The 24883-nt window shown below is 54.7% G+C and overlaps 7 protein-coding genes across 7 annotated transcripts; all 7 read right to left on the reverse strand.

Moving 5' to 3' along the window:
• Positions 1-5912: 5912 nt before the first annotated feature.
• Positions 5913-7136, reverse strand: LSCM1_04516 (uncharacterized protein; the record flags this gene model as incomplete). The annotated part of the gene is made up of 1 exon (XM_067322020.1): positions 5913-7136. The coding sequence occupies one exon, from the start codon at positions 7134-7136 to the stop codon at positions 5913-5915; it is 1224 nt and encodes a 407-aa protein (XP_067177115.1).
• Positions 7137-11410: 4274 nt separating this feature from the next.
• On the reverse strand, positions 11411-13672 carry LSCM1_04517 (uncharacterized protein; the record flags this gene model as incomplete). The annotated part of the gene is made up of 1 exon (XM_067322021.1): positions 11411-13672. One exon carries the CDS (start codon positions 13670-13672, stop codon positions 11411-11413), a length of 2262 nt encoding a protein of 753 aa, XP_067177116.1.
• Positions 13673-16491: 2819 nt separating this feature from the next.
• LSCM1_04518 (uncharacterized protein) lies at positions 16492-17295 on the reverse strand (the record flags this gene model as incomplete). Its single annotated transcript, XM_067322022.1, has 1 exon — positions 16492-17295. The coding sequence occupies one exon, from the start codon at positions 17293-17295 to the stop codon at positions 16492-16494; it is 804 nt and encodes a 267-aa protein (XP_067177117.1).
• A 2367-nt stretch (positions 17296-19662) lies between these two features.
• Positions 19663-20781, reverse strand: LSCM1_04519 (uncharacterized protein; the record flags this gene model as incomplete). Its single annotated transcript, XM_067322023.1, has 1 exon — positions 19663-20781. The coding sequence occupies one exon, from the start codon at positions 20779-20781 to the stop codon at positions 19663-19665; it is 1119 nt and encodes a 372-aa protein (XP_067177118.1).
• Positions 20782-21364: 583 nt separating this feature from the next.
• Positions 21365-22507, reverse strand: LSCM1_04520 (uncharacterized protein; the record flags this gene model as incomplete). Its single annotated transcript, XM_067322024.1, has 1 exon — positions 21365-22507. The coding sequence occupies one exon, from the start codon at positions 22505-22507 to the stop codon at positions 21365-21367; it is 1143 nt and encodes a 380-aa protein (XP_067177119.1).
• A 422-nt stretch (positions 22508-22929) lies between these two features.
• On the reverse strand, positions 22930-23484 carry LSCM1_04521 (uncharacterized protein; the record flags this gene model as incomplete). Its single annotated transcript, XM_067322025.1, has 1 exon — positions 22930-23484. The coding sequence occupies one exon, from the start codon at positions 23482-23484 to the stop codon at positions 22930-22932; it is 555 nt and encodes a 184-aa protein (XP_067177120.1).
• Positions 23485-23806: 322 nt separating this feature from the next.
• Positions 23807-24427, reverse strand: LSCM1_04522 (uncharacterized protein; the record flags this gene model as incomplete). The annotated part of the gene is made up of 1 exon (XM_067322026.1): positions 23807-24427. The coding sequence occupies one exon, from the start codon at positions 24425-24427 to the stop codon at positions 23807-23809; it is 621 nt and encodes a 206-aa protein (XP_067177121.1).
• Between the last annotated feature and the right edge of the window lie 456 nt (positions 24428-24883).

Raw genomic sequence — 24883 nt, forward strand, 5'->3', positions numbered from 1 at the left:
AGGTGTACATGTTTGTTTGCGTGTGTGTGTTGGGGGGGAAGAGGGGGAAGGGGGGGCTAGCATGCTCCTCCGGTCCGCGCTGTGTGCTCTGCGCAGCAACGCCTCCAACTTTCTCCCCCCCCCCACGCCCTCTCTCCTTAAGGGGGTACATGAAGCACAACGGAGAAAAAACGCTTATGTGTGACGAAAGAAGGAGTACAAGAGATGGACGTGAATAGTGTTGCAGCCGCCCCCCCCAACACCACACACACACACGTCTTCGTGAGGTGCACGGCGGTACTGCTGGCAAGAGGGAGGAAAGGGGTGAGCGAAGGAGATAACCAAAAAGAGAGCACATTAGGAGATAGCGCATCAGTTTTCAAGAGAGAGATAGGTAGAGGAGGGGGGAAAGAGGCAGTGTGAGAAACGAAGAGGAAAGAAGCAAGTTGAAGATGAGAGCAGCGACACATCAGTGGGAGCGACAAGCGCACGCATAACATTAAAAAAAAGGGGAGGGCAGCGCAGGATGAGGGAGCCGTGGGAAAGAGAAAGCTTCCTCGTCAGCTTCGACACGCGATCACACACTCACGCACAAGCACACGCATGAGCACGAGAAGAAATAAATGCCGATTAGCTATCCACCCAAGCCTACTTCAAGCAGGGAAAGGAGAGGAGAAACAAGCAAACGAACGAGCACGCATACACGAAAAAAAAGGCTAAAAAAACGATAACGGATGCCAAAGGAAAAACGATCCCAAACTGAGAAAGAAAAGAGAGAAGAATGTGAAAGCCAACGAAACAAAATTACAGAAGGCATACACAGCACAGAGAGGAGACCGCTGTCATCTGCGCAGTAGACGATGGCAACCACAACGCGAGTAAACGGAGCTCGGGAGAGCGGTAAAGGGACAGAGAGAGAGGGGGGAAGAAGGAGGGCGGGGAGGAGGAAAGAGTGTGCAAGGCGAATGAACCACCGGGCCAGTCTCCCCAGGAAGAGAAGTGACCGGTAGACACTCGCAGGTCCTCCTCCCCCTCCTCCTCCCTCCCTCCCCCCATCGACTCATAAACTCGGACCTATCTGTCGCATTATCGCCCTTACGTCTCTGTGTGTGTGTGTGTGTGCAGTCCACTTCATGTGTGGGTTTGGTTGAATGCGTCTGAATACGCCATTTTTTTGGGGAAAAGCACACGTCGATGCACAGTTTTGTCTCGGGCGCTGAAAATACAGTAAAAATGTGAGAAAAACCCTGCACGTGACATGAGGAAAGAAGGGAGAGCACTCAGAGTAATGGGGGGGAGAGTCTGTTAAGCAGGCAGCAGTCTCTATTCATTTCCATAAAGCGGCTTGCGCCGACTGCCGTCGCTAAAAAAAAAAGAGGGAGAAGAAGCTGAGGCAGAGCTTCGGAGAAAAAGGGGGAAGGGTGTTAGCCAAAAGAAAAAGCAGAGCAGCGTTGCTCTCGTCTTTGTCGATTCATTCGCTTTCCGCTCTTTTCGATATTCCCACCTGAATGCGCGCAGGATGCCAGTCGGGGCCCTGCCCTGGAAGGCAAAGGCAAAGAGAGATCAGACACACATCATGAGAAGTACACACTCACACACACACACACTCATACACAAACACACACACACACAAACACACACACTCACACTCGCACAGAGAAGGGAAAATACAAAAAAAAAGCAACATTTCTTAGTCACGTGTCCACAGCACCTGTTCGAGCGGACCGCGGTGCCGCACGCGCTATTCGTGAGACCTTGGAGGCTGCAAAAGGTGCGGAAAGCATTCTTCTGGTGCATAGATAGGGATGCGTGTGCGTCGCACCTGGGCAGCAGGCCTTAGCTCCGCCCCCTCCCCCCGCACAAGGCCTCAGGAGTCGCAGAAATAGACGACAGGAACGCAAGGAACTGCATCTGCACAACGCTATCGACAGGCGCAGGCACAGTTGTTTGGCCACGAAGCGCACACGCAGACGAGATACTAACAGCGTTGCACAGACACACACACACACATACAGCGGCGCTTCTTACCGAGAGGCGAAGGCAGATAGAAAGACATGCAGTGCTCGATACGGTATGCAGAGGCGAGGCAGAGACACAGCAGCGGCACGCGAGAGGAAGACGAGAAGAATGAAGGGGGGAATAATTTTAAAAAGAGATCAACCTGGCAAAGGAGCAAACAAAAACGAGCAACAGAAGAAACTGAGATGAGTGAGATGCGTCAGGTAAAGAGCCGCAAGTGATGTGCACGACACTTGCGCGCCCGTGAAGAGGGGCAGGCCAACAAAGAGACGCGAGCAGAACGGGGGAAGGGGGAATCTCAAAGAGAGCGAAGGAGGCTACCGCGGAAGGGTCAGGGAGAACAGAGAAGGAGAGGTGACGGAAGAAGCTAGAAAGAGATAAACGGCCACAGCAAGCGAAAAAAAAGGAGACGACGGCTCTGATAGAGAAATGCGCCAAGAGGTAGGCACCACGAGGCACATAGAGAAGAGCGACTATCTCACCCATGCTCTTTCCTTCAAAGCTCCCTCCTCGGCACTAGCATGCATCGCCTTCCGTGTTGCACCTGCGGATTCTCGATCACTACTGTGATGTGGGCGACTACGTAGGAGCGCGCGCACGCATCTGTAAAGGATGTCAGTGCGTGACGAAAGAGCCCCACTTTCTTGTCACGAACTGCAGCTACCAAAAAAGAAGAACAGGCACTTGAAAGGGCAGCACTGGGTTCGTATCACCCAGTGGCCCAGAGGCAGGTCGGCCATGTCACTTGCGTGGCAGTGCCGGTGTCTTACAGCTGCGCAGTCAACACGAAACGACCGAATGCAATCAAGAAAACAAAAACATAAAAGGGATGCGGCAAAGCCGTTAACGGCTAAACAAAACACGCAGGCACGTGTCGTAGGAAAGAGCTGCGCTTGCTTTAGCTAAGCGACTGCACATTAGAGGGGGTCGGTGGTGGGGAAAAGTGACGGCCAGACCACAGGCACGACCCCACACAGAAAGCTGGGCGCCGCCCCGACCACCTCGGCCCCCACGCTCTTCATTTCTTCGGCTCGCCGGGAGCTCTTGCGCACAGCCCGCCCTCTTATTGCCTCAGAGCCTCTCGAACACCTGCTCTTCTCAGCGCGTTCTCAGCCTACCTCCCTTTGCCCCTCCCTCTTGCGCGCAGACGAGTGTACGATTCACACAACAACAGCGCAGGCCCGCCCATCCCACCACACCCCTTCTCGCGAGACGAAAGCCAATCGCCGCTGCGCCGTTGAAACTGAGAACGACTCTGAAGAAAACAGACCATGGCTTAAGCAGGCGTTGGCCCCTCCTTCACTCCGACTTGCCCACCACCCCCTCTCCGGTGCAACACTTCAGTGAGGCTCCATTCCGTCCCCCAGGGGCCCCCTCTGGCCTCCCGCTGGCCCACCGCGCCCCCGCGCCGCCAAGCTGCCGTAGGGGCACGCGCGGCTGCGGTGCCATCGGCTCCGCCACCCCAGCACGGCCTCCGCCTCCAGCTCCACGCACCGCCCGCCGTGCAGGCTCCCCCCTTCCCCAAATGCACACACCGCTAGGCAGAGCGAGGGCCGCGAGAGAGAAAATGAGAGAGAGACACAAGGTCGGGCCACGCTGGCACCCTGCACATCATGCGGGCGCTGCAAGCCTGCACAGCCCCTCGGCTCTCGCCAATGCTACGCCGTCCAGGGGCCCGACCGCCGACATGAGAGCAGCGACACATCGCGCCGGCATCCCTGCGTAACGGCTGCCTGTCCCTCTCAGCACCGGAGGCAGTCAGGCGTTGGCAGGGGGGGCATGGAGGGGGGAAGAATGGCTGTGCGGCCTAACCCCCGAACCCCCACACACATGCACAGAGGTCCAACTGGACCCGTGACCCAATGTGTGCGCCAAGAAGCGGGCTCGCCCGCCTCTGTCTGGAGTCGGCGATGATCGTCTAGAAAAAGAGGAGCTACGCGTCCTTTCGATCCGATGAGCACAGGCAGCAGAACATGTACAAGCAACCGGTTCTGCAGTTGTGAGAAAAGAAGGAAGAGGTAGACGTAGACGAAAGCGAGCGTTTTACGGAACAGTATCGCGCCATTACATTGACTAAGTTTGAAATGAAAAGGGACGAAAACAAAACAGTTAGCGTTCACATTACTTTGGCGCCTCTCTGCATAGTCGTTTTTTTGCCTGTATTGATGAGTTGAATTCGGGAGGAAGGGGGGGGTGAAGCGATCAGGAGGTATTTGAGACGACATGCACGTTGGTTGATAAAAACTGGTGCTGATTCGGGAAAGGTATGCGCGGTCAGCATCAAAGGCGTCCTGTTGTGCGTGGGATTGTGCAAGGTAGAAGCTTGCCTCGGGTTGCGGTGGAGAGGAGCTGTACACTATTCTCTCTACCTTCCCCCTCCCCGTCTCCCGAGTTCCGCTTCGGTATCTGCCGCTGCCGCTGAGCAAGCGCAAAGGTGCTACGCGGCAAAGCCGTGAAACAGCAAAAGAGAAAATGAAGCATAGCGGCGTTGATTGCGAGAGGAAAAAAAGAAGAAAAACAAAGAGAGAGAACGCACGGTGGCATACCCAAACAGCGCAAAGCAGAGAGGCACAAGGCGGACGGTGAACAAACAAAAAAGGCGAGAGAAGAGGGGAGGGTGGGTGGCGTCGTGACAAAGAGCACAAACAGATGCGCGCACCGTCACACAGGGGAAGGCAGCAAGAGGGGCGCGTACGCCCACGCACATGTAATAGAACACAAGCGCCGTGGCCCTATCGAGAGGCAAAAGAAGTTAAACACGACACCATCACCAATCGGCGATCAACCAAAAGAAGTGATGTACAAAAAAAAAGGAAAGGGAAGTAGAAGCACCGAAAAAAAACACGGATCAGTGGGCGCGCTGTGAAGGAAAAGGTGGGCGGCGGGGTGAAGAACGGAGGGAGCGGGGGGAGGCCAACTGATAAGCAAAAAAAAGGGAGAAAGAGGGGGAACTCATGTAAGACAAGGAGCAAAGAGGTTAACGAGGCAGCGCGACATGACAGGCGAAGCAAAAGAGGAGGGAGGAGGGAGAAAGAAAGAAAAAGAGAGAGAGACGGTTACAGAGGCCTTCCACCACCACCACGCCCGGTACCCCTTCCCAATGGTGCACGTGACATGGAGCCCAGCGAGGAACCAAAGGAGAAGTCGACGCAACACAATGCATTAGCGAAAAATACACAGAAGAAAAAAAACGAAAGCGCCGGCACACACGCACACGAACTAAAACGAAGGCAAAAGAGGAGGAGATGGGACGAAAGATTTCTCAGAGAGGGGGAGGGAGATGCAAAACAAAGGAGCGAAGATAGGACATACACGCACACACATGCGCACATATATGAATACATCTACACAGCGGCACGACACGAGAGAAAAGAGAGGGCAACACAGCAAAAGAAGTCATACACGACGAAAAAAAAAGAGATGGAAAGCGCATCTCAAAATGGAGGGTGCGCGCTACAGTGCACTCACGCAGGCATAAGCCGCTACTTGCCATGTGAAGCGAAAAAGAGGGAGTGAGGCGAAAAAAGGGGGAAGCAGTGAATGAGCGAGCGGGGGGGGGCAGAGGCGGAAGGCGGTGCCGAGGTGAGGAAGCGGATACGCGCACGAACACACACGAACTCATGGCCAGCACAGCAATCGCAAAAGGGGAAAAGAAACCAAAAGCAAAAAGGCACCCCTGTTAAAGCAAAAAGAGGGAGTACAGCCTCACAAATTCTGCCGCTCATCCGAGCCAGAACGCTCAGCGAAACACACGCGCACCCATACACACATCGGCTTCCTTTACCTCTCCGACGGGCACCAACTGAGCGCCATGTAAGGAAACGAAGAACCGCGAGTGACCTTTCGACTGCTACAAAAGACACTACCGCGCCAACTTCACTTATGCTGCGCGCCGCACGTCCAGTTACGTCAGACTACGAGCGCGGAAGCTTGCCCCATCGCGGACAGGGCAGGGCTAGTGGAGGAATGATGGGGTCAAGAGGCAGGTTCGGTAACAGGCAGCTTCCTACCGGCTCTGGCGCAAAGAAGTTGCGCACACCAAGGGCAGCAGGCTGAATGCCGTCCGGCGAGCCGCCGGCTGCCGCCGTCGTGCCCCCACCACGTGCGGTCGACATACTGGTAGGTGCCGCATCCGGGGAGGCTACAGAGGAGCCGGGACGGTGACTTTGCGATCCCACAGCGGCCGAGGTGGTGAGGGACTGCTGCGTCGAAGAGCGCAACGAGGCCCCATCGACGCCCGAGTTGCCCTCGCGCAGCGCCATCGTCGGCGTTTCCGAGGCGCTCGATAGAACGGGCACAGCAGCGGCTGGTGGCCAGGGCGTATTGGTGATGGGGACAAAGGACTGCTGTGACATCGAGTACGCGAGAAGCGAGGCGGGCGAGCCAGGCTCCACCACATATGCGAAGTTTCCACTTCCGGAGTGGCCCTGCGGGGTGCGCGAGGCGGCCTGCAGAGGTGAAATAAGCTGGGTAGTCGTGGCAGGTGGGTGATGGGAGGGTCCGCTCTGCATGGCCGCCGGCGCGCCTGCTGCGGTGCCCTGATACGGGTAGAAAGTGTTTATAGGCCTCGCATGGGTGGGGCCCGATATGAGCATGAGCCTCTGACTCCCTGGAGGCGTGGCCGCGGCTCCCGATGGGGTGAAGCTCTGCGAAGAAGAGTTGGCCTGGAGGACAATCGGTTGCTGCAGCATTTGTGACTGCGCAGCCTGCAGAGGTGCGTTGGGCTGCGAGAACGCCGGCTGCGCCGCGATGTATTGTGAGAAAGACGCTCTTGTCCCACTACTCATCCTAGCAGGATCGTACGAGATGTTGGAGAGTGGCTGTGGAGGCTGCATCAAGTTCACAATGGAAACGGGCGCCGAGGTGGTGGCGGCGGTGGAGGCCTCGCCGGCCCTTTGGTTCCCCACTTGGGTGCCCAGCAGCTGAGAGTTGGCGTACTCTGCCGTGCTGTTCGAAGCTGATGAGGTCCCGGGCACTTGTGAGTGGAAGCCCGGAGTCAGATACACAATATTGCCATCCGGTCGAGGTCCAAGCGGCACCTGGGAAGAGTTCGTGGCAGGAGCGTAGGAAAACGGGATGGAGGTGCTACTCGAGTTCGGATCGAGGTAGACCCTTCGTGGATCGTACGGGTTAAACATGGAAAGGGATGAAATGGTGAGCAGAGGCGCGCTCGAGCGAAACGAAGAAAAAAAAAGAAGCAGGCGCACGTGGAAACAATGGATAGAAGCGTGCGAATGACAGACTCACTCACACGCAGGCACCCACACAAGAGAGACGAAGCGAGACAACGATGCGGCAGCAGTGTCCAAGACCCTCTAAACATCGGCTTTCCTTTCCGTTTCACCACTTTTATCCAGAAGGCACCGCTCTGAAGCGAGCCAACTAAGAGGAGAGAAGGGAGGACGGCAAGGAGCCAAGAAAAATGAGGAAGGGAGCGAGGGCAACGGAATGAGAAGGGAGACACAAACAAGAGAGCGCAGTCGACGAGCGGTGGGACGACAATCTACAACGGCGGCGCGCGAGCGAGATGGCGCATGAATCTCTATGGTCGTTGGATCAGGGCTGCTGTGCCTCGGTATCGCTGCGGCACGCGTACCGTTCTCACACTGACGCACAACTACTTTTCTTCCCGTTCTTTCCTGTTTGGCTGCCAACGTTTCCCTCTTGGTATTTGCAAAGGCTACCTAGACGCTAAGCGACACCCACACGCGCACATGCACACACAAGCACAAAGATGATGTGGAGAGGCGGCAAAAGGATAGAGAAAGGGAGCACAGGACCGTATCGATCAACAGCAGAGAGAGGGCTGGCGTCCGCGTGCGTGCTTCCTGTCCTTTGCCAGCGTTAGAGGGGGAGGAGCGTAGAGAGAGGGGGGGAGTGGGGGAGGAGGGAAAGTTACGTTGCAGCCGTGGGTTGATCTGGCATATTCGTCCTCATCGATCTCACCTGTGCCGTGCACGCGATTGCCTCGCCTGCACCGCAGGCGACACCAGCAGGAATAGAGTGCGTCATTTCTACAGGAACACATCGATACGCATGAACGCGCCGTGCCCGTATACGGGAGGAGAGGGCCGCGCCACCTCATCTTTCCGGTGTCTTCCTCATGGGATCGCAACATGAAAGTTGTTCGACGGGTTGGGGCGAGACGTACCCAGAAGAGAGAAACAGGCATAGGCGCGATTCCGCTCCCACTGGGCACAGCGAACTCCATCGCCTCCGCCCCCATCTCGCCGCACCGTCGATGCCTCTGAGCAGAACCGCGCGGGAAATGCGAGCAAAAGAAAACGTTCCCCAAGGAGAGACATCGCGCCGTTTCCGTGGGAACGGAGGCGCTCACCTCCCGGCATCTGAAGGAGAGAGGGCTGTGAGGGGGGGGTGCAGAGGGAGGGAAAGCGCGGAAGACTACTTCGCCAGCATTCAGTGTCGGAGGAGTGTCTTTACGAATAAAACAGCGGCTTATGGTACACGAGAGAACATCTGAGGTCGACAAGCGCGTGGAAAGAGAGAAACGGTAGAGAGGAACAGCACGCGATCTGAAAGACTCTCAGAGAGAGTCACCTGTCTCGGCACGAGGCGTGAAAAAGCAGCGAAGTGGACGAGGTGCAAGACAGAGAGCGATGCACATGAGGCGCTACCCCTGCATACGCACCCATGCGCAAAGACAGGAGGATACTTGAGCGTGTCACACCCCACGAGGAAATTACAGGGCACGCGAAAGAAACCAATCCAGCGCAGTCGCAGAGGGCCCCGATAACCGCGCGCGCGTGCAGACACACATACATTCGAGCGAGACTTGGCGAAGCAAAAGAAGTCATCACACCGACATTAGCGCGCGACTACCGTAAGTATCCTGTGTTTGTTGGCCACTGGTAGACGAATGCTTGGTCTAACCGCTAGTGGCTCGAGCGTGCCTGGAGAGCTAAGAGGCAAGGAGCAAGGAGGAGAGTGAGGCAAAGAGAAACCAGCGTTGAAAAAAGAGAGAAAGAAAGGCGACGAGGATGGAGGGAAGAGAATCGCCCGTGCACGCCATAGAAAACGGGCAGCCGAAGAGCGAGAGAATGATGAAGCGGGGGAGGGGCTATTGTGGAGCAGAAAACATAAGGTGGTGTCATCTAACCCTGTACTGTTTTCCTTTGCTTGGTGTCAGTCCTCCACATGCCCTCAGCCCGTGCTCGTATGGTGTTGCATCAAGGCCGAAATCTTACAAGGATAAATTGAGGAAGCCGCGGGGAGCAGTGGATCAAGGATGCGGAAGGGGAGAGGGTTCAATGGGACATCGAGGAAATATATAAAAAGACAGGAGTGAAGGCGTCGCGAGGATCAGGAAGAGAGGGGAGGGAGGGCGAATGAGGGGGCATCGGGGGGGGTACGATCCCAGGCAAGGATGGTCACAGACGCCTCCATGAAGGCCCAGGCAACAAGAGAGTGGGCAAAAAATAGGGCAGGGGTAGCACAGAAGAGTGGTTCCCGGGGAAAGGAGTACAACGAAGCTGAGGCACCGCCTTCTCTACAGCTGCATAAATGTATTCGAGAGGACCTGAAAGCGTCGAAGGCGCTAGAACGAGTGATGGGTGGGGGGCGGAAGGGGGGAATAGCGAAGGGAGAGTAAGGACAGAATACCGGAAAATATGATAAGCAACGAGGGATGCGCGCAAGCGCACGGCAGAGAGAGGGAACACACGCAGGGAAAGGAGTGATAGGGTGTATGCACGGGAATTCCGAGCAAAAATAAAGCGCAGCGTTGTAGACCACTTACGCACACGCACAAAGAAAAGAAGGAGATGCAGGAGAGAGGGGGAGGGGGGGAAGTAGCGAATACGTACACGCACATACACACCAGCTGCCTGCGCATTGCTACTCCACACGCTCCACTTCTTTTTTTTGCGTGGTTAGCCCTATCTCTTCCAACGGGTCTGTCGCCCTCCCCTCATCCTTGCCGTGGATGCTCACAATCGGAATGCGCGGAATCACTAAATTTGTGGGCATATGTGTATGCACTTACTTGTGAAATGAAATGAGAGTGAGAAAGAGAGGGCGGCTGGAGGGCGTGTCCTTCGAAAAGCCGGAGGATAACTCTGAAAGAGAGGAAACCAAACTAGCTGGAAGGTGGGGCACAAAACAAAAAAACACCGGCTACAAAAAAAGAGAGGGGAGGGGGAGGGATAAAGAACTGAACCCAAAGCAGTCGCCAGCCGATGGCAAGACGGCTAACCTCAGGGCTGGTTCGCTCGCTAGGCACATGTTCGTCTCTGATGCATAGAAAGATATATACATATATATGTGTGTGCATGTATATATGCATTTGGGGGAGAGGAGAGTGAGGCGAGTGCGACCTACGCGACTACACGGGAGTGCCTGTGGGTATGTGCGGAGCTTACACAGTCTGGCATGCAGGTTGCCGGCATGGCGTAGAAAAGAGGGAAAATGGAGAAAGCGAGCTTCGATCTGTTTCCCGGCGTCTCGTTGAGCAGCCCCGCGTCTAATAGTTTGCGGTGTAGGGGAGGGGGCGTGAGCGACAGTGGTCGCTGTTCTGACTATTTCTTCGTCTTCATGCGAGTTTGCGGGGACGAGCAACGGGTGGGGAGGGAGAGTTGTTCGCGGACGGCACGAGGGGAAAGGGTGGGGGAAAAGGGTGAAGGCAGCGGTGATCCACGGCGCGCATCCCTCGAAGGAAAGAGAGGGAGAGGCTGAGCTAAAAGCGTTGGGTATGGCACTAGCCGATAGGTTGGGAAGCCATCCCGCCCCGCTTTTCGGCATCGAATAGCGGTGTTGGTGCATGCGCATATACTTTTGGTGTGCCAGCGTATCCAAAGCATGTGCTACTGACTACGATGTCCACGCGGGAAAGCGATAGTCGAGTAGGGGTAGAGGTGGCTGAGAGGTGCACGGGAGGCGGAGACGTACCTGGAGCAGCCCATGCGCTTTGGCGCAGCGTGCGCGTCGGCTCTCTCAAGTCATCACTGGCGGCTCTGCAAGCGCCAAATAGATAAATTTTGTGTTCGGCCCGGCGAAGGGGGTGGAGGGACACAGTGGAGAGAGAGAAAAGGCCATCGTTGAGGTGACAAGAAAGAGAACCGCTTAGAGGCGGAGATGGCAAAAAGTTCGGTTAGGAAGATGAAAGGCTGAGGCAAATAGGTGGGCCAGAAGAAAACAGAAGGAAAAAAAGAGAGGGAATCGCAAGAGCCCGAAACATGACCACATGGGGCGGGGCGGGAGAAGAGAGCCCATCGAGTCACGGCGGCCATGTGATCATCGAGAGCATTACCACACAGAGCGTGGCCACACTCTCGCTCCTACAGCACACACACACATAAACGCACAGACGCATACCCCGGCTCCTTTATGTCGCCTATGCATGTGCCAAGAGAGGGCTGTGCTTGTCGAAGGAGAGGGATGTAGAAGTCGCCATGTCTCACGCTTTGCGCTGAAAAAAGTACAGCGAAGCTAGGGAGAAGGGTGGGTTCTGCGACTCGCCAACCTTCTCATCGTTGAAGAGGAGCCACTTGCCTGTTGCAGCATCCTTGATGTGGCAAACGTAGTGTCCCGTCCGCGCACTGGCGCCCATGTGGCTGATCATCGCTGTGAGCTCGTACGAGGCGGGCCCATCAGTTGCGGGTTTCGGCACGCTCACTGTGGTAGCGCTGTGGATTGGCGCCAACTGATCCTGCTGGTCATCGAAGTGCAGCGGCGGTGCGGTCTTGATCATGTCTGAGATCTGTGGATGGCTAAATATGTAGTCAATGGCGCGCTCCACGTTCATATCGGTCTGCAGGAGAGCGTAGCGCGCGACGTCCATGTCAATGCCCATGCTAACTACCGATACGAGCGCCACTTCATCTATTTCCGGCAACGAAGCGACAGCATGAGTGTCCACCTTAGGCCGTTGCGCAGGAGGTACCGACGGCAGAGGCATCGGCTCCTCACCCGGCTGCAGCCCAAAGCCTCGGTAAGCCTCTAGCACGAGCTCCTGCGGCACCTCCACATACGCATCCATCTTCTTGGTGCTATGAGTGGCCATGTCGAAGTACGTGCGGCGGATGTACACGGCCAGCACATCTGGGAAGCTGGCGAGACGGGTGACGGTGGTGTACACGGCCGATTCAAGGCAAGCCTCGCACCGACAGTGGATACTGCTTGGCGAGGTGGCCGCCTGCAGGCAGTCCTCCAGCGAACACCGAGGCCGCAGCGCGTCCATCTCCGCCTCCGACACCTTTGCCTCGCTTGCGGCAGCTGCGACAGACGCGGCCGACATTGGATCGATCGGGATCGGCAAAGACAGGCACTTGTCTTTCTCGTACGTGTATCGCACTCGCTGGCACTTGCTGCACTGCATACGCTGCTCCATCACGATCTCCATGACCTCAGACGGATGCGCCAGCTTCTGCGAATCCTGTCCACTCGTGCTGCCGCTACCGTTGGGGTGCACGTGCCGCTGCATCTCCTCCAGTAGGTAGAGCATGTACTCCTGCGCATCCTGCTGGGCACCGGTAGAAAACTCGGGGTGCTGCTGGGCGTACACCTTCTTGAAGAGTCGGGGGCAGATGCTATTGGTGAGCTCATTGCCCTCCTGGCTGAACTCACCGGAGAGCAAACCTGCCGCCACACGCTCCGTTTGGCAGTGGCGGCAGCTGTATGGACTTGCGGTACAATGCACTTGATGCGGGGTTGACTTGGCCGGGAAGAAGGAGCGCTGGAAAGGCCCCAGTGACATGAGGCACTGCACAACGGATGCGAGGTAGCAGCTGTTGCCGATATTTTTGATGCCAGTGTGGCCCGGGCCATAAGATGGCGTCAAGGACGCGCCAGCCTCAGTGATCTTGTTGAAGTCGAACTGCGCGGAGTAGTCGTACTCGAGCTCGCCCATCGTCTTGGCAGTTTTCTTGGCAGTTTGTACATCAATGCCAAAGTGTGCCATGTGCGTTGCGAAGTGTACGTCGTCAACGTCGTCGTCGCAGGCGTAGCAGTAGTAGTCGGCGCCCTGCGCGGTGATGGTGCCTAGCTTGACACAAGCCGGGTGTCCGCTCAGCTTGTAGTGTTCCAGCGCATGTCCCTTGCCACCTGCCTCGGGACGAGGGCAACCGATCGCACCACACGTGACGCACATCCAGTTGTTTACGCGGCATTCACATCTCTCCACCGAGCACTTGTCGTCGGAGGTCGGCGGGTAAACGGTAAAGGGGTTTTCCAGCTGTTCTAAGCACACCAGGTGAGGGCACTGCGGCTTCTGCAGGCGGCCCACATCACCATCCGCTATGCTGTCCTGCGCGCCTGGCTCAGGTGCGTTGATGATGCCGCTGTACGCCTCCACAGCCAGATCCGGCACTTGCGCGAACTGCACCTGACAATCTGCGCAGCACACCGCAGTCTCATACTCACTAAGGGCTGCTACGCCGAGGCAATTCACATCCCTCACCTCCGCCGTCTCCTTCGCGGGCAGTTTCTTGATGGTTGTGTACATGACGTGAGTCTCGTGCACTGTCATGTGCTTCTCCAGGTGCTCGCAGCACAGGCCTGTGTGGCATGCCATACAGACGTAGACACCATCGCCGTGACTGCACGAGCGGCAGCAGTAGGCGCACTCGTCACGGTGCACTGTCTCACCAGGGAACGGGTTCCTCATGACACACTCATTCCACGCATGAGGGCACGCCTCATGCATCACGGGAAACGGCATAGTGCTCGCGCGAGCTGGGCTTGCAGCGGATAACACCCAATGCCACCAAGACAGCCGGAAATGTAGCGCAGTTAGCTAGGAGTATAGTGAGTTGGCTGGAGCTCAAGGGTCCAGTAGGGAGAGAGAAGGTGCTTCGAGAGCACATATACGCGCAAGTAGGAAGACACACGAAATGCTGTAATGTTACTACATACCACAAACATACACAGAGATAGAGAGAGAAGGAAAGCAGGAAGATGAACTGCGCAGCAAAGCCGAGGGCAACCGGAGAAACTTACGTGACGCGGAGGCGGATCGGTACATTTCGACTCGTGTGTATTTGTGGCAGGAGGAGGAAGCGCGTGAAGATGATAAAGTGAGAGGGCATACCAATCCTCTAGAAGAGTAAGTCACAGGTACACCCAAAGTCAGCCCGTCCGCGCACGAAAAGATCAGCTTTCACGTTCACTGAACTGGAGAAGCAGACTTCGCCACCTCCATTGACGTGCTGAGGGGTGAGGTGTTCTTTTGCGTCATCGCCACTGTGAGCACATCTGTGGCCCTCTTTCCACTCCAACCGTCAACGCAATAGACGACTGCCTCCATTCCTACATAGCACCTCTCTCCTGCGCAACACCGGCTACACATCGCTGTACCCCACCCGCCGGCCTGCCGCTGGCCCACCGCGCCCCCGCGCCGCCAAGCTGCCGTAGGGGCACGCGCGGCTGCGGTGCCATCGGCTCCGCCACCCCAGCACGGCCTCCGCCTCCAGCTCCACGCACCGCCCGCCGTGCAGGCTCCCCCCTTCCCCAAATGCACACACCGCTAGGCAGAGCGAGGGCCGCGAGAGAGAAAATGAGAGAGAGACACAAGGTCGGGCCACGCTGGCACCCTGCACATCATGCGGGCGCTGCAAGCCTGCACAGCCCCTCGGCTCTCGCCAATGCTACGCCGTCCAGGGGCCCGACCGCCGACATGAGAGCAGCGACACATCGCGCCGGCATCCCTGCGTAACGGCTGCCTGTCCCTCTCAGCACCGGAGGCAGTCAGGCGTTGGCAGGGGGGGCATGGAGGGGGAGGGAGGGCTGCGACGCTTGCTCTCCTCCCCCCCTACAGAGTGGGTACGAGAGTGTGAGGCTGCTCGTACGGAGATGTCCGCGCACACCCCGATGAGGACGAGAGGGGGAAAAGCGAAAGTGATAACGCCGAATGAAGAAAATCCAGAGCCCAGGTGCTTCCAGACGCAGACGATGGGCCTTTGTGCGGCGAAGAAGGTTGGCGTTCCTCAAGATGGAATGAGCAGGCAGCGAACAGCGCGTAAGGGCAAACGTATCAAGAGTAAGAGGCTGACAGAGCATGGGGCACATGGCGGTACAAAGAAGGCTGGAGAAGAGGGTGGAAAGGAGGCGGCCAGCGAAAGGGTGAAACGGTAAGACACGCAGCAAGAGAGTCGGTGTTCGCGAATGCATGAAACAACAGGAGAAGCAAAACGAGAAGGTCATCGAAGAGGACAGAGAGCCGTGGCCGAATGTATGTGTGTGGGGGGGAGCAGCGAACCAAGACCAGGGACACGGCCCCAACGTTTTCCGTCGATGGAGGCATGCGCTAAACAAAGACGGGAGAACGCCGCGTAAGAGCTCACAACGAAGAGAAGCGAGCCTGCTGAGAGGAAGAACGAGTAGCCTCGGCGCAACATGCAAAACTGAGGACGAGGAAGTGGTGGAAAGGGGGGCACCAAGCTGGCTGGTCTCATTAGCCATCATACGTCCCTGAGCACGAGGAAACGTCGTGGAGTCTTTAAAGAGCTCTGAGGAAGGCAACTTCTGTGTCTATACACTCTCGTCCCTCGTACTCCGCGACTACGCCACGCACCGCCTGCTAGCACCTTTTCTTCTCCGCTTGAAATAGTTCTCTCGAATCTTCGAAATGCGAGAGATAAACAGAAGGGAGAAAATGCGCTGTGGAAGCAGTCGTTTGGGCGATAAGGGCGGGCGTAGGTAAGGGTTGATGGAGTATGCATGCCTATGCCTGAGGAGAAGGGGCATGCACACCTGCGATGGTCAGAAAGAGAGAGACCCTGAGGCAGACAAGCGCGACTGCACAGGTAGTAATCAGAGCACGTCACCATCCACCCTTTCCCATACCGCTCCTCACGCTCTAGTATAGGCCCAAAGCGGCGAGGCATAACGCTCAGCGGGCGGGAGGGGGGAGAGAGTGCCAGTCTGGGTGGGTGAGTGTGTGTATGCAGGTGAAAGAGAGAGAGACAGAGAGCCCGGCGACACGAATACGGAAGGGACGAATCAAAGCGAAACGATCGCAGCGAATACAACAGTCAGAGCACATCGAGCAAACAAAGAAGGCGAGTGCTGTTCTTTTCTGTGACCGGGAAAGGGGGTCGGTAAACTGGGCGGGAAAGAAGAGCGTGAAGAAAAAAAACCAACTTTGTGAACGTTTTGGAGAAAAGGGAAGCGCAGAAAACAGAGAGGCCGCGAAGCAGCACAAAAAGCAAAGAGAAAGGAAGTGAGCAACAGACCCCGCACACGAGCAACGACAGAAAGGGGCACACATGTGGGGGATGTCTCGAGAGGAATTTTACATGCTCCCCGATGATACTCTCACTCCTTGCACATAGCCGCTGTTGTCGCCCTGTCTGCCTCTGATCTTCATGGATTCTCGATTTCCTCCTTTGCTTCGTTCATTTTCATGGATGGTCTCGCTCTCAGCGATGGGTGCGACCTTGAGAAATGTGAGGCTGAGCAGGCCTGCAGTCCCTTTCCCTAAGGCTTCCTGGAGGACGCACAAGGGGCAGAGAGCGTCCAAGTAGCTCACAGGGGCAAACTTCACTTGTTTTGGAACTGAGGAGCACGCTTTTCCACAAACGCAGTCATGCCCTCTTTCCTGTCGTGGGTACAGAAGGTGGAGTTGAAAATCATAGACTCGTACGCCAAACCGGCCGTGAGCGGCGTTTCCTGCGATTCGTTCACGGCCATTTTGGCCAGCTTCACAGCGATCTGGCTGTATCCTGCAATCGTCTCCGCCACCTTCATGGCTGTTGGCATCAGCTCCTCGCGCTTGACCACACGCGACACGATTCCTGCCCGCTCCGCCTCAGCCGCCGTGTATGTGCCGCCCAAAAGTACCCACTCCATCGCACGAGCTTTACCAATCATGCGCGTCAGACGCTGCGTTCCACCTAGACCAGGAACAGTAGCCAGCTTGATCTCGGGCTGTCCAAACGTCGCCTCCTCGCTTGCGATAACGATGTCGCAAGACATGGCCAGCTCACACCCACCGCCGAGAGCGAACCCATTAACCGCCGCAATGATCGGCTTGCCGATGGTGCTAATACGAGTTAGTGCTTTGAAGTCGCTTGACAGGAGACCCTCAGAAAAGGTGCGATCCTTCATAGCCTTGATGTCGGCCCCCGAGACAAACGCGCGACCCTCGCCCGTGATGATGAATACGGCACATGATGGGTCTTTGTCGTACTTCTCCAAGCTCTCCATGAGGCTCTCCGACACCGCTTTGTTGAGTGCGTTAAGTTGGTTGGGGCGATTGACAGTCAGCGTGACCACGCGGCCAACCTGACACGACTTCACGACAGGCTGCGTGGCGCATCGAATTAAGTGACAGTAGCGCAACATCACTGAGCAAAGGAAGAAGTTGACGACGCTCTGTCAAACGTTGTGGAATGCGGGGGAGAAAGACGGGTAGCGTGAGCCAAAGCAGGTTTACACGTCCACTTGCTGGTTAACGCAGCTACAAGCATGCGTCAGCCTACGAGATTTGCGCAGGGAAAGGAGACAGGGTGAGCAAAAGGAAAGCAGGGAAAATTGAGAGTGAAAGAAGAAAGGCGAGCGTTTTGATATCCGGTGCTGACACATGATAAAGGAGGAGAGCAAAAAGGAAGTCGAGTGGTTATAGCGATGGGAAGATGCAGGTGGGGGAGGGGGCAGAGAGGAAGAGTGAAGAGAGAACCGGCTCAACAAACGCAGGACCGCGAGTGCGGGCAGTGCTCGAGAGAGGAAAGCATTGTGACAGAGACTATTACGCTCAGATCACTTTCACCCCTTTATCGGGTCCAGAAGCATGTTGGTCGGAAAAAGAGAACCTTCGACGGAAAAAAAAGGGTTCCTCGAGATACAGGATGTGGACCCGCATTCACTCCTCCCCTCACACGCTTGCGGCCGACAACTCACAATGAAGGGTCGGAAGCAGAGTGGTGCGCAGGGAGTGGGGTAGGATGGAGAGGAGACGGGCTCACAGCGTCTATGTGGGAGTGAGTGTGTGCATGTTGCCTCTTAGTTCTTCTCTTCCTTTCTGAGCTATTCAGAGTCAAATAAGAGTGAAATTAGGTGAAAAGCACACAGGCATAAACACACACACACACCAAAGCGCGACGGCAACCACGTTAGAGAGACGGAAAAAAAAAGAACAGATACTCGAAAGTTGAAGGGAGAGGTGAAGAGGCACCGAGAGAGAGGCGTACACACAAACGTATCACAAACCAAGAGAGAAAAGGGGAAAAAACATATGTCTATTATATATATATATATATTTGTGCGGAGTTGTAGCGAAAGATGGGAGGAGGAAACTGAAGAAGAGAGAGACCGGAAGAAAAAAAATTGTTCCACTAAGTGAAAGCGAGGGCCATGTTCACCCTTTTTCCCTCATCCAGGGAAAGAAAGGAGAAAAGAGCAACGAGAAAGGGAGCTGAGGGAGGGACATGAAAGATACGGAGAAAGGCAAAGCAGAAGAAATGAAGATAAAGGTTAGCGATACATACATCCGACCGGGGAAGGAAAAAAGGGAAGGCGGCAGAGAATACGCTGGTCAAAACCAACAGCTCAGCAAGTATTCGCCGCGCATTCGCTGCACCGACACCCTAAGTAAACAAAAAATAAAAATGGGAGGAGAGTAAGGCGGTCATGTTCTTGTGCATTCGCATGACACTGTAACACAAATCGAGGTCGTAGGTATGAGTGTCAGGTTGCTTTTTTGCCGGTGCTGCCGATGCTATACCCACCATAAAATGCCCCACCTGAACTTACTTTCGTCCAGGCCTCCACCGTTCGTTTGATATGTGCTGTGATAAGCACGGAGGCAGCAACATAATCTGCCAAGAGCACAAAGCCGGTGGAGAAGTGGGGGAGAAGCCGAAAGAGGGGCACGGGCAAACGCGCCGAGAATGATTGCATGCATTACGCCTACAAAGCCCCTTGACAGAAGCGCCGGACGTGGCACTCGACACCGCGCCGCTCCTCTTTGTGCGCATGCGTTTGTGTGTTTCAGCGACCAGAAAAAAAGGAAAAGGAGGCGCGCGTGTATCACCTCGAAGGGTACGTGTGTGAACAATTGCCATACACACGGAGAAAGGGGGAGAGCCAAAGCAAGAAAAAGCACACACGTGTGAAGGAGAACCAACGCACCCTCATGTTGTAACAACAAGCGCATACACACACATGCACACTTCTTCTGTTTCCTCCCACGGGCACAAGGGTATAGAAAGGGTACAGAGGGAGAAAGGAAAGGGAGAGGTGGAGCTGACGCACCAATACTAACAAGCAAAGTAGGAAGGAGAAAACAAGAACAGCCTCCGCGAAGAAAACGTTTTCCAGGAATCTTCACATGGGCACGCAGTGGAGTGTGTAAAGGGCGCGAGACATAACAGGGAGGGGATGAGTGATCGCACCTAGAAAGAGGCGCACTTCATGTAGCCACACAGGTGCCAGAGAGTGTATGTCATGCCTGTGTGAATCTGCTGCGTTGTACGTGGCATTGCCACAGCGGCACTTAGCACAAAGGAAAAAGAAAGCAGTTACAAATCGCAGACTAGACACGACCTGGGAGTAGGACGAGTGCATGCATGGCAGAGAACGACAAAAGAAAAAAGAAACAGGTGAAGAGAAAGAGCAGTCAGGATTCAATAAAAGCGAGGCACATCGCTTTTCATTGTATGAGGGAAAGCCGAACAAAGCAGAGTTTCGAAAAGGTCGCAACCCTTTCCGTCACTACGAGACCATTTTATCGAGCTGTGCCTTTACATCCTTTTCCAAAGACTCCTGTGATCGAGCTACTTCCTTTTCCTTCTGTGCATTGTTATTGATGAGGCGGGTCATCTGCTCCACCGCCATCTTGACCATCGCGACAGCACTTTCCGTGGTCACCCCAGCGAAGAACCGGTGCTGAAGCAACTCCGCGCATGTTGGCCTGGCGTCCGGATCACGCTTGAGGCACTGCTGCACAAAGTCGTTCGCGTCATCAGAAAATGTGCCAGACTTCGGAAGCGATGGCGTGCTTCCGTTGGCCATTTTCCCGAGTAGCTGGTAAAGGTTCATTTCTTCTGGCGGAGCCCACGGATTCTTGCCGGTGACCGCACCAATCATGGTGAGCCCCAGTGACCAGACATCGCTACTAAAACCGTACATGCCTTGCTCCAGCCTTTCGGGGGCCATGAAGCACATAGTGCCAACATATGTTGACGAAACTGCAAGTGTTTGAATCAGCTTTGAGACACCAAAGTCAGCAATCTTCACATAGCCGCTTTCGCTGATAAGCAAGTTGCTCGGCTTCAGATCCCGGTGTAGCACTCGCTTCACATCATGCAGATAAACCAGGCCAGATACCACCTGGAAGAAAACTGCCTTCAAGAGCGGCTCGTTGAGCCCGCCCCAGAACAACCCGAGGTCCTTCACTGTGTACGGCATCCACTCCATCGGGATTACAATCGAGTCATCCTCGGCATCCCAAAAGGCACCGTAGTTGTTCATTACATATGGAGAGTCACCGCGGGCCATGAAAACCTGCAACTCACGGTCCACCTCGTCTCGATGCGCCTTGGACGAGATGGGAATCCGCTTCAAAGCAATCGAAGCACCCGTTTTGAGGCGCGCGAAAAAGACATCGCCACTCGCTCCGGCGCCGACATTGCGCTTCGTCGAGTAGTCGATGTCATCCTTTTTCACGGTGCTCGGAAGCTCTCTGCCGTCTTTCGTGTACATACCAGCCTCATTGAAGAGAAAGGCGCGGAACTGTAGAGAGTTGTTACTGTTGATTTGATAGGATTTCGAGTCCTGCTGAAATTTTTCCACCACTGCTGTATCCAGCGCGAGAGTAGGTCGATTCTTCATCGGTATTAAAAGATGGCTATTACGGTCGAGCTTTGTAATACCGGTTGTAGTGATGAGCACTACGGTCAGCTCTGCAGTTGTTGTTGTTTTCTTTCAGGAGAAAGGGGAGAAAAGAAAGCGAAATTTGTGCCAGTGACGAACAATCAAAAGCAGCACAGTTATGCCTTCTGAATAAGCGACGACCGGAGCGTCTTAGGTGGGTCAGGTATATGGTTTCAGCTCCTACTGCTTTGGCTCATGCAAAAAACGGGAAAACGGCAGCAGTACATGCGTCTCAACCAACATTCCGGCAAACCCTTTAAGGATCTCGTGTTTCAAAAGCATACTCTGCAGGACACAAATAGAAGTGTATGAGCAGTCACCCAGCGAGTTTCACGGCATGTGACAGCAGTTGCACCACTCACAGCCATAGATAATGAAAATAAGGAGAGTATTCTTCTCCCTTTTCGTGCAAGCGATGAAAAGCAAGCATGTACCGGCAGGATGATAACATAATAAAACACTCAGAGAGAACAGAGAGGCTGGACACAACTTCATGCATGATAAACCCGGCAAAGTCGTAGCGCGACCCGGCAGATCGCTATCAGTTAAACAGATCGTCAAGATTCGAAAATCTGCGCGTTGGTCCTTCAGGCGGCGAGCCTTCCCGGGCAGGTAGCTGCGCTCGCGATGTGTCGGCCAGAGGAAATGGCAGCGAAGGGTCGTCCCTGTGCAGGTGTACAGATGAAGCTCCTGTTACGGCACTTGGGCCTTCAGCAAGCAGCTTCGTCGCAGTGGACGTACCCACGTCAGGAGCGTCCGGAGATGTCCTCTGCTCCTGTAAGATTCTTTGTTTTTCCTCTGTCAATTGATGGGAAACTTTCTGTGCGTTTTTGATGGAGAGCAGGCACACTGCGATCGTTTTTCCACTTGCCGATATATCGCCTAAAAGGTGACCCAGCTGCGCGAAGAAGACGTTAGACGATACCCAGCCGGTCATAGACGGCTGCTCAAGGGTGAAGTGTGTTGCCTTCATGGCATTTCCGAGTGAATCGATGTACTTGCGGTCTAAGGAGTCCAGCAACTCCAATTCCTTAACGTAGCTAAACTCTGCAAAGTGCACAGCCGGGTCTTCCCTCGAAGTCGCGCGAGACATGACGTGTGCCACCTCATTCTCTTTCATCTGCACGCGGCGACACTGGTCATCGAAGTCCGCCAGCGCGGCTGCGACATCACTCGCCGTTTCTGCGCTCACCTTCTCGATCTCCGTGATGGCACTGCGTGTCATATCCGTGCAGGTCACTCTTGAGGCACTGAAGTCTTCAAGAGAGCTTTTCAGCTGGCTGTTCGCTTCGCGAATCTGCCGAAAATCTTGTCTCAGTTGCTGAACGTTCGGATCTTCTGAACCGATGCGATCATCGATTTCCATGTCACAACAGCGATGAAAGTGCTCGAGCGTGTCTATCAGGCGATTGATCTTCCGCGCCAACTTGTCGCTCGAGTCAGCCACTTCTTCAAGGTCGCTGACTAGCTGCAGTAAGCAGCGGCGGGTTTCGCTGAGAGCTGTAGCACGTCTTTCATATACTTCATCCTTGGTGCGCTCGAAGAGCCCTAATAGCGACAAAAGGGAGAGTTTGCCAGTCTTCACAAGGTGCTGTAAGCCATCGATGCTTTTGAACCTTTCCAGCGATGTGCCAAGTGTGTAAAGCAGCTCCTGTATGCCGCGTGAAGGTTGGTGAAGACTCATCCTGTCTATTAGGGGTTTGGTAGGCAAAAGATACTAGAAAGGTAAGAGCACCTCTACTCGTCCTAGCAGGTATTTCACTTTCCTCGCTCGTTCTCCTCTGTCAGAAGTGCCGAGAGAAAGATCTAGTAAAAGAGACGTTGTATGCAGGGGTTTGCGTGCTGCGGCTAAAGGGCATAGTTGGCAATGAAAGCAAGGTGATCGAAGAGACTGATGCATCCCCGCCCACTCGTGAATGGCTGTCGACTACATTGCTTCCCCAATTCTTGTCCACTACGCGCTTTCAGTGGCGTTCCTTCACGCTTCACCCTGTCTCTCCGCATCGAGGCCCAGATACCTGAGTCTGCCTCTCGTCTGATTGTTGTTCTCTAAAACTTTCCATAGCTTCACCGCATCGCCCCTGATGATTATTGCCGCATTACTTCTTACTCCGCCTCAATCGCAAGGAACGGGTTTTGATGAATGATATCGAGAGCCTCCACAACATCGCTTACCGCCTCCACATCGGAAGAAAAGTCATCCGTGAAGAAGGCAAAAAACGAGTCAGTGCGCGCGCGTTCAGTGCCCGACTTCCACTTGAGTGGATGCAAAGACGTTGTCTTCATGTCAGCGTCGATCTCTCGTGAGACCTCACCCTCCTCCACAAACATGTTATGGCGAAAAACGAAGATGATCTTCCTGTAAAGCGTCTCCTCGCTGACTCGCGTCACCACCTCAAAGTCAGCCACAGCGCGAATAATTTTGGGATCAATGGTGCCATTGAGCAGTGCCGAGATCGGGGCCTCAGGAGATGAGAGTACGCCAGACCAGAAGTTGCTGACCCCCTTTAGAAGTTCACGGCGTTCGTCCAGGAGAGGCTCCATTTTGCTTCGGTACTCGAGGCGCAAGGCATTAGCTTCTTCATCGCACTTGCGATCAACGCTCACCAAATCATCGGTGAATTTCGCGATTGCCTCCGCCACATGTTGTGAAAGCTCCATTGCTGGCAAAGTGAGAAAAGAACTTGGTATGGAATTCTTTATATTTTGGGTGGAGAAGGTAAATGAAGAGTTGCTCAGAAGAGTGGCGTGCATACGAAGTGCTGATGAGAGCACGAGCATCTTTTTGACCAGTTTTAGAACCGTCGGTGATCATTGCGCCTTTATTATTCTTCATCTCCTCGTTGGCGAGTAAAAAAGAGCCTTATATTTGTGGTGCATGTCTATCTTACGTTGTCAGCCAGAGATACTTGCAACGGCATTTCCTCGACGTCGTTGGAATGCGACTGCTCTATTCAAGATGCGAAAGCATCCTACCCACCCATCAGAAACGCTTAGCACACGCAACACCAACAATGCAGGCTAGTCGAATTCCGTTGTAGAGAAGCGGGTAGGCAGGAGCTTGATCAGCGCCGTTTTGCTCACCTAGCTCCTGATGACGCTTCTCTTCATCTCGGAACTTCACAATGTAGTTTTTCAAATCTGCCCAGGCCTTCTTCTCTGCCTCGGACTCTTGCAATTCCGAGCATTGATCCTCAAGCACTTCGAGCTCGCGGAGTTGGTCATTGTAGTGATCGAAAATGGTGGCTTCCACAGCTGCGTGGCAGCACATCATCGCCTCCTTTCCTAGCACCGCCGTCCCAGCGCCCAAGAGAAACGCTCCAACCTTAAAAAGGGGATCTAACGAAGTGGTGCGCACACCATGTTCCACAGCCAGCTCACTCATCACTCGGCGGTGAACTATTTCCTCGTCCAGAATTTCTTGTGTGATAGGAAACGCATCGTCTAGTGGGGACATAAAGTCAAGCTGGTGCCTCGCAATACGAACGGCGGCCACCTCACCCGCGTGATCAACGCGGACAACCTCGTCAATTTTCTTTTGCTTTAGGGGAATTGCAAAGACGGACCCTAATACTATCAGGGATGGGCGGAAAAGAGAGCGCATTGTCGATTTTAGTGCTCTGGTGGGGAAGAAAAAAAATCAGGCATTGAAAGGGTGACAAAACGATGGAGGGTAAAAACATCATGGTACAAAGAAGAGCGATCGCCAGACTAAGGCGAAGTTCGCTAGCTGCTTTCCCCCTCACAGACCAGCATCAGTGCCGGTCAGTTTCCTTGTTTTCACCACCCTGCTGTCCAGTGCGGTAAGGCGATAGTTGTGCAGCACATTATAGCAGTGGTAGCAGTCCGCGTCTTCTTTTTTGAAGAAAGAAACATGAAACTCAGCTGAAGGGTGACGATCCTCTTCGCTTCGAACCTGGACACACATTTCGTTGCTCTCGAGCAATTTATAGATTCCGAGAAGAGCAACACTAGCCCCCCTACCCCTCTTTCATCTCTCAAGGGGGGGGGGGTACAGAATGATGCTGGTAGACAGTAGGCCGATCTGGAGTGGCATGAG

This window comes from Leishmania martiniquensis, chromosome 29 (assembly GCF_017916325.1).
Source record: "Leishmania martiniquensis isolate LSCM1 chromosome 29, whole genome shotgun sequence".
Taxonomy (NCBI): domain Eukaryota; phylum Euglenozoa; class Kinetoplastea; order Trypanosomatida; family Trypanosomatidae; genus Leishmania; species Leishmania martiniquensis.